The sequence below is a fragment of the Macrobrachium nipponense genome, chromosome 5 (genome assembly GCF_015104395.2).
Source record: "Macrobrachium nipponense isolate FS-2020 chromosome 5, ASM1510439v2, whole genome shotgun sequence".
NCBI lineage: Eukaryota > Metazoa > Arthropoda > Malacostraca > Decapoda > Palaemonidae > Macrobrachium > Macrobrachium nipponense.
This window is the reverse complement of record NC_061107.1, coordinates 141,696,192-141,705,407: the sequence shown is the minus strand read 5'-3', so window position 1 is coordinate 141,705,407 and position 9,216 is coordinate 141,696,192. Positions and strand designations below refer to the sequence as shown.

Genomic DNA, 9,216 nt, shown 5'->3' with positions numbered 1-9,216 from the left:
TAGGAAAATGAAAAGTCATTTTCTTAGAAAATTCCGAACATTTCCATCCTTCAACGGACCTCTTCTTTTAGCGTTTATAAGGATAAATGCTCCAAGAGGTCCACAGGAGGGCAAAACTGTTGGGCATTTTCTAAGAAAAACACTTTTTATGTGGAATACAACTGAATATATATATACTATATATATATATATATTATATATATATATATATATATATATATATATATATATATATATATATATATATATACAGGCGGCCCTGCCCTCGGTTAGCGGCAGGGGTTCCGTTCCTGGCCACGACGCCAAGCGATTTCGACGCTGAGCGATTTTAAAGCCTACGGCCGCCGCACACCTTCTTTCGAAACTCTAGACCAGTCAAAGGGGCCGTAATCCCACAACGGCGCAATAAGTAAAATTATATTTATGCAGTATAGTACTATAGAATTTACTGTACAGTACATGTGGGTGTCTAGAGTATGTAAAGATATAATAAAGTTTATACGTGTACAGGTAGCTGTAGTGTTCAGGTTAGATCATTAGTCTTACGATAGTTCGATTTTATGAGAGATCAAATTACAATGGCCTAACTTTATCCATCTTCTAGTTACACAAGTTCAATAACAGCAAAAGAGAATGGTGAAAGTATGGTTTTAACGTTATACTCGTTGCGTGAACGTGTACAACCATGAACAACCGAACGAGAAAACGACTTTTTTTTTTTTCTAAGTACAACAGAACTGGATAACATCTGTTTGGCTTGTATTTCGATCATCGTACTACAGTGCAACATTACCGTATTTGTTATAAATGGCGTTATGTATAGAATAGAACTGAGATATCTTAATGTAATAACTTTATTCGCTAGATCAGAGATCAATATAGATTAAAGATCAATCGGGAAATATACCGTTAAATTTAAACCTAATTATGACTGAAGCTGAGAAAACTGTTCAGCTGCTAATGACTATTATCGTACATCGCAACAAGGATAAAACTGCAGTAAACGTCTGACATCACACACAACCCATAGATAAAATTGGGATAAAATCATTTTAATCAAAACTACTGTGCTTGAAAGAACACATTTTACTGTTGGTTTCACGCCGATATAAGATAAATAACGTAAAGTTCGTATTACGATGATATAAAGGATTACGTATTGCGAACGGAATCACGTAATTTTTTACGCAATAAACATGCCGCCAACGTAATCTGTTAACGAAAAAAATAGTAGTTCACATTCACAACGAGACATATTCAATAAATATTTCCACCTAAAAACACGCAGTATAAGGAAAAATAACTTTGTCTCATAAAAGTCAAGTATCTAGATATTCGTTTATGCTAACTAGAAGCAAGAGCATTCGCTCAGAATTGCGTTATGGTGAAACAGACTCGTATTCATCAGCTGATTTCAAACCACAACATTGGCCGCTCCGCGAATACGGGCTTAAGTTTGCCGTAGTATTTTAAAATACAATAAATATGAGAATACATACAATAATGATAACTTTTTTAAAGGATTTGATGGAAAGATGCATAATTAATAAAATAACACAATGCATTTTTCGGAACTGGCGGACAAGAACGAACATGAAAAACCATCCCCTGACAACGTGGAGCGTAGTTACAAAGGCTGCCTTAATTTGTATCTTATTTCTGTACAAAAATGAAAAATACTTTACGCAATATATTTTCATACACATTTTAAACATAAAAGCATAAACATTTGAAAAATCGACACATCGATCGCTAAATTTGCACACTTTTTTTTTTTTTTTTAACTCGATATTTTTGGAAGAGCGGCAGACGGCGGCAAAAAAAGTGCAGATTAGCGATCGATGTGTCGATTTTATAAAGTTTATGCTTTTATGTTTAAAATGTGTATGAAAATGTATTACGAATAGGGTATTTTTATTTCTGTGCAGAAATATGATAAAAAGGCAGCTTTTGAAACTCCCCTTCAAGTTATCGACTACGATGTGTTTTTCAAGTTCGTTCTTGTATGCCGTGGCGGCATACAAGAACGAACTTGAAAAACACATCGTAGTCGATAACTTGAAGGGGAGTTTCAAAAGCTGCCTTTTTATCATATTTCTGCACAGAAATAAAAATCCCTATTTCGTATACATTTTCATACACATTTAAAAATAAAAGCATAAACATTTATAAAATCGACACATCGATCGCTAATTTGCACTTTTTTTAAATTCGATATTTTCGGAAGAGCGGCAGGCGGCGGCTTACAAGAAAGAACATGAAAAACATCGTATTTGGTATCGTGAAGGGCAGTTTCAAAAGCTGCCTTTGTATCATATTTCTGTACAGAAATAAAAATGCCTTTCACGTAATACATTTTCACACACATTTTAAACAAAAGCATGAACAATTATGAATCGACACATCCATAGCTAAATTTGCACTTATGTAACTCGATATTTTCGGCATAGAACAGCGTCAGAGGCATATATTTTACCCTAATACCTACGTAATAACTCTCCATAAAATTTGTTAATATAATTTGCATAACCTTTATGGTCTGAACGGCATTTCTACATATGTATGAACTCGTTAGACAACGGCGCTAGCGGCGCTGTTAACTGAAATTTGTGTGCCGTAAAGATACCTTTAAAATGCCTTATTTTTTTAATGAATATTTTTGACGACTGCCGTAAAACCGATTCGCCGTTGATGATTGCGCCGTTAACCGCGGGCCGCCTGTATATATATATATATATATATATATATATATATATATATATATATATATATATATATAATGTATACTAATATACTTATAAATTAACAGTGAAAACCCCCATTAACATTGTCAAGATTTGCACTCAGCTGTTCACAGGGTTCCTCTATGGAACATATTTACCCATTATTTGCAAAAAAATTCACCTATTCTGATAATTTTTCACTGAGAAATATTCACTAAGTGCATTTTCATATCTATTTCATGACTTAATGCACATTTTGTGATAAGACTATTAAAATGTTCAGGTATAAGCATTTTTAGAGGATTTTCTTGCATTTGAACTATCAAAAGAAGCAGGTCTAAGTGTTTTTTGAGAGATTTTAAATAGTATTTTGGAATTTAGCTATTAATGTGGGGGTGGGGTCTGGAATGCAATCCTCAACGAATACGGGAGGTTCACTGCATGTGTGTGACCGTGTGTGTGTGTGTGTGTACATATGTACGTATATATATATATATATATATATATAAATAACTATAAAAATGCTTAAAATCTCCTATTTCATTAGTTAAAACTCATGAAAGTGCATTTAATGATGAAATTGATATAAAAAAAAAAAAAAAAAAAAAAAAAAAAAAAAAAAAAAAAAAAAAAAAAAAAAGAGGAATTTGTGGGTATTTCTCATAGAAAAATACCGCGAATAGGTGAATTTCCCACGAATAATGTTGGGAAATGTTCCCGAGAGAAATCCACGAATGCGTGAATCCGAAGAACATGGGGTCCACTGTGTGTGTGTGTGTGTGTGTGTATTATATATATATATATATATATATATATATATATATATATATATATATATATATATATATATATATATAGTATATATATATATATATATATATATATACTTATATTGTACTGATATGTATTGTGTATATAGTGTAGCTTGTGTACAAACTTAACAATTACCTTGAAAAAATTTCAATACAAAGTTGGCTACTATAGTGAGTTGGCCACTATGAGTCAAGAAGCAGTTAGTTGACAACAGGCACTTAGCCCATTCCTACCATACAGGGCACATAAAGAAATCCAGTCTCTACACACCCTAGTTCCTCCACTTATACATACTGATAAATAGCATCCACTCTTAGTTGTATTCAATGGTACTTATGCATTTTATTTATTCACATCTGTTTCATTCATGTAAATCATGGGAGCATTTACTAATTCCTATATTGCCTGATAACAAGAAATGCATGTTATCAAGGAAAATTCAGACAAGCTGGGTTTGTTGTTGTGAGATTCTGCTGCGCCTAAAGCTCCAACAGAGGACAAACAATTATCATACCATAACTAGCTAGCTTCAAAGTTCTCTCCAAACATAAGAAGCAATGCCTTGGATGATCTCTGAAGCCATAATACTGTAATTCTGAAGACAGTACTCAGATTAAGTTAGATAAAAAGTAAATTTGATCTATAACAATACATGCACATGGGTAAACAATATCTTACTTTCAATATGAGCCCCCATCCAAAAGGAGTATCTCTCCAAATGGTGAGTGTGCAATGTCCACAAATGCACCATACACAATAAATAATACTGAACAACCATAATTTGGTTTGCAAAACTATACAGAGCAGCCTGGCAATTTCATATGAAAATCATTCAATGAATCTACCATGACCTCCTAATCTTGAATAAAACTGACCTTCAAGTTACGACCTTGAGATTACTAGTTTAAAAAATGTATAACATCTATATGCCCATTAAGAAATTATAGACACATTATAAATTTGCATCTGGTAACTTATTTACACAGGTACTTACCTCTGTATGGAAGAGTGTATATATACAACTATTTACAAATATACATTTGTTTAAGAATGTATGACCAGTATTCACAAATTGTACTTAAGTTATTTGCATTCTTAAAGCCAAAAATGAGAAGAAAATATACATATAAAATAAATATAAAATTTTAAATAAATATATAAAAATATCTTGACATTAAAACATTGGGTCATAAACAAGAACTTTTCTAAACAAAGCAAGTTGGAAAGATATAAATTTTGCTAAAAGTAACACTGGAATAATTCTGGTTATTTTACTTTTAAACTTAATACTATATTTACAATAATTTGAAATTCCTCTATTTATTAAAATATTCTCTCTGGACAAGAAGACATGCTAGCTACACTAGCTGAAGCTGAAGGTCTGTGACCAGATCTTCTTGAAGCGCCCTGTTGTGACTGGTTTGAAGACTGGGATGAGGGAAGCTGCTGTGATGAATGACTGGCTTGTGACTGCTGTGACTGTGGAGGTGGTTGCTGCTGTTGTTGCTGTTTGCCACGGCGTGGTGTTGCCAAAAATTCAAACATACTATGAGTATGATGTGAGAGCATTTTTCCTAAATCACAAGGAAGTGGGTCCATCCAAAAGAAATCATGGTTCAGGGAACAGTCAGCATCTATAAAAGACAAGATAATATTTACAAAACTGTATAAAGTCAATATACATATACTAATGATACACAAAAATAAATTAAATCTTGTCTGTAAAGCATAATTTCATTAAATTTTGGGAGTAAAGCCTGATTTAAACAAATGCATATGCCTTTAATCCCTACATTTTAATGAGTTATAGAAATATGACAAAAAACATTTATGGAGGTGTTTTTTCCATAGTTTTCCAGTAAAAGGAAGGAAAGACCTCTGGAACTGGTCAGTGAAATATTGTGGCACCCTAACAGATTGTGGAAGCCGATGGAATACAAAACAAGTATACCACACACTAATAGCAGAAGCAAAAGTACTAAATTAAGAATTTTTCCCATGGAGTATAATAAAAAGATATGAAAGATGACAGTCTAAACCATTGTTTGTTTAGAACTGGGGAACAGCCACTTGAGTGCAATATCAAGGAAGCAGAGATCTAGAAAGCTACAGACCTCCAACCAGGGAAACAATACTCTAATAATGGTTACAGTAAGGCTCAAAAACATACACTGTACCAATAATACAAGTGGTTTTTGAAAGTACAGTGCATGAAACTTTCAACAAAATACTGTGCCTAGTTTTCTGGTAGCACAATATGATACATAATTACGGTTCAGAAAAATACAGATTTGGATATTGGCTAATCAGTAAGATTTCATCCATGTTAAGGATGGTCAGGCCTTGCACCAGCTCAGTGACGTACATCAGTGACTGAATCTGAATTTCTATTAATCCTAGCAAACCCCTCATTTTGCTGTCAGAATGGAATGGAATATGAAATTTAGGCTTGAACCCATGCACTGGAAGCCAAGGGATTATTCAGTGCTATAATGAATTTGGTCTGAGATTAACCCTTAAACGCCGACTGGACGTATTTTACGTCGACATTTTTTGTCTCTCGGGTGCCGACTGGAAGCGGTATTTTACGTCGACATGCAAAAGTTTTTTTTAAAATTTGCAGAAAAATACTTTCAGGCCTACCAGCCGAAACTCTTGAATCACACGCCTTGAAGGATGCTTGGAGTTCACGGATCAAGGTGTTGTTTTGTTTACAATCGTTACGCAGGCGCGCAAGCGCGAATTTCTTTCTTATCGCACTAAAAAGTATCTGTGACACATAATTTTTGTACATTTTAAATTAGCCGTTTACATGGAGTATTGTAGTATATGAAAATGTGTGCATTTTTATGTAGAATAAAACAAAAAAATACTCATGATTGTAGCTTTTATCAGTTTTGAGATATTTTCATATAAATAACGATAAGTGCCAAAATTTCAACCTTCAGTCAACTTTGACTCTACCGAAATGGTCTAAAAACGCAATTGTAAGCTAAACTCTTTATATTTTAGTAATATTCAATCATTTACCTTAATTTTTGCAACTAATTGGAAGTCTCTAGCACATATTTCGATTTATGGTGAATTCATGAAAAAACTTTTTCCTTACGTCCGCCCGGTAACTTCTCTTCCGAAAAAAATCATACATGCGATTGTGGTAATGTTTGCACCATTTAAAATTAGCCGTTACATAAAGTTTTATATATGGAAATGTGCGCAATTTCATGCACAATACAACTAAAAACAACCCATGGTTGTAGCTTTTATCAATTTTGAAATATTTTCATATAAAAAATGATAAGTGACAAATTTTCAACCTTCGGTCAACTTTGACTCTACCAAAATGGTCGAAAAACGCAATTGTAAGCTAAAACGCTTATATTCTAGTAATATTCGGGCATTTACCTTCATTTTGCAACAAATTTGAAGTCTCTAGGCACAATATTTTGATTTATGGTGAATTATGAAAAAAAATAACATTTTCTTTTACGTCCCCGGTAAACATTGCGGTTAAACTCTTACGAAAAAATCATACGTGCGATTGTGGTAAGTTTGCACCATTTTAAATTAGCCGTTACATAAAGTTTTATATATGAAAATGTGCGCAATTTCATGTAAAATACAACAAAAAAATAATTGAAGGTTGTAGCTTTTCTCATTTTTGAAATATTTGCATATAAATCACGATAAATAGAAAAAAAAAACATTTGGTCGTCTTTGACTCTACTGAAATGGCCGAAAAACGCAATTGTAAGCTAAAACCTCTTTTACAGTCTAGTAATATTCAGTCATTTTATCTTCATCTTAAAACAAATTCAAAGTCTCTAGCACAATATTTAGATTTATGGTGAATTTAAAAATAAAAACTTTCCTTCCCTCCGCGCGAGGATTCTCCGCCACAAATCTCCGAAATGCGTACGTCCCATTCTCGGAATAATTGCTCCGTTTAATATTAGGCATTTCATAGAGTTTTATATATAAAAGGTGCGTAATTTCATTTAGAATAAAACGAAAAATATTTGAAGGTTGCAGCTTTTCTAATTTCCGAAATAATTGCATATAAAAAAAAAAATATAAAAAAAATAAAAAAATTCGACATTCGAAAAAAAAGGGAGGGAACTCAACTTCAACTCGTCAGATATGGTCGAAAACTGCAATTGTAAGCTAATACTCTTACAGTATAGTAATATTCAATCATTTTTCTTCATTTTGAAAGAAATTGGAAGTCTCTAGGACAATATTTAGATTTATGGTGATTTTTTGAACAAAATATTTGTTTACATCCGCGCGTTACAAATGCATGCATTGTTTTGTGATAATATTTTCTCTGTGATGCTTTTATCGTTTTACAATGTGTTATATACCAAAATGATTGCAATCTAGTGTACATTACAACAACAAAAAAAGTAACTTGTTACCTTTAACCGTTTTGCGCACAGCGCGATTGAATATAATTTATAGAAATTTCGTTTTTTTTTGCGCTATCATATATCGCATTATTTATATATGATAATGATAATTTTTTTCATTTCTGATGGTGGCATACTAAAGTTCAGCCAATGACAAAAAAAAGAAGCCAAAAAATGAACTCTTAATCTTGAAAACGAAGCGCGCTGTGATTTTTGAAAAAAATAATTTTCCGCTTCCGCGCTCACTCCGAAACACCTCCGGCACACAGGAGACAATTTTGGTATTTTACCGCTTCGGCGTTTAAGGGTTAATAGATATGAAAATGAATTTATGAACTGAATAAATACAATAAAAGAATGAATTAAAACTATGGTAAAAATTTATATGTATTTGGTAAAAACTGATATTCCCCACAAAAAAACTGCATTTAGGATATAGTATATATAACCTTTAGTGTAAAAAAGTAAAAAAAAAATATACATAATCATGCATATATATATAATCTATATATATATATATATATATATATATATATATATATATATATATATAGTATATATATATATATAACATACTATATACACTATATATACAACATACATATACATATACATATACATATAACATATACATATATATACACATATACATATACACATATACATATATACATATACATATATACATATACATACATATACACATATATATATATACTATATATATATACATATATATATATATCTATTTTGAAATATATATATATTATATATATATATATACACAACTGCAAAAGTGTATATACTTCACTTGGCAGCGTACCAAGAGGTCAAATATTAAATTTCCTTATAGAGGTTAACATGTCTAAAGAAAGTAACAATATTTCTAAAGAAAGTAACAATGTATTTAACAACTACATCAGGACCAAGCAAATCTGCTATGTCCCTGTCCAAATAAATAAATAAATAATAAATACTATAAATATATATATATATATATATATATATATATATATATATATTATATATATATATATATATATATATATATATATATATATATATATATATATATATATATATATATATATATATATATATATATATACACACACACACACACACAAATATCCTCTAATATCCAATTTGCTCTACCTTGGAATTCATATTTTTCATAGTATATGTTATTTGAGGGGAATTTTTTAGTTGATAATAATTTTATCTTCGTGGATTTGAACCTGCACAAAGAGGAGAAATCAGGACTTCAGTGT

General features: G+C 31.3%; 1 protein-coding gene across 1 annotated transcript in view; it reads right to left on the bottom strand.

Annotated features, from left to right (window-relative positions):
* Positions 1-4,255: 4,255 nt before the first annotated feature.
* Positions 4,256-9,216, bottom strand: part of LOC135215678 (cyclin-dependent kinase 9-like) — a 211,780-nt gene continuing 206,819 nt past the window's right edge. The window contains exon 8 of the mRNA XM_064250623.1: positions 4,256-5,170. Coding sequence (XP_064106693.1) covers positions 4,860-5,170 — 311 coding nt within the window. The 3' untranslated portion in view covers positions 4,256-4,859. The remainder of the gene's footprint in view (positions 5,171-9,216) is intronic.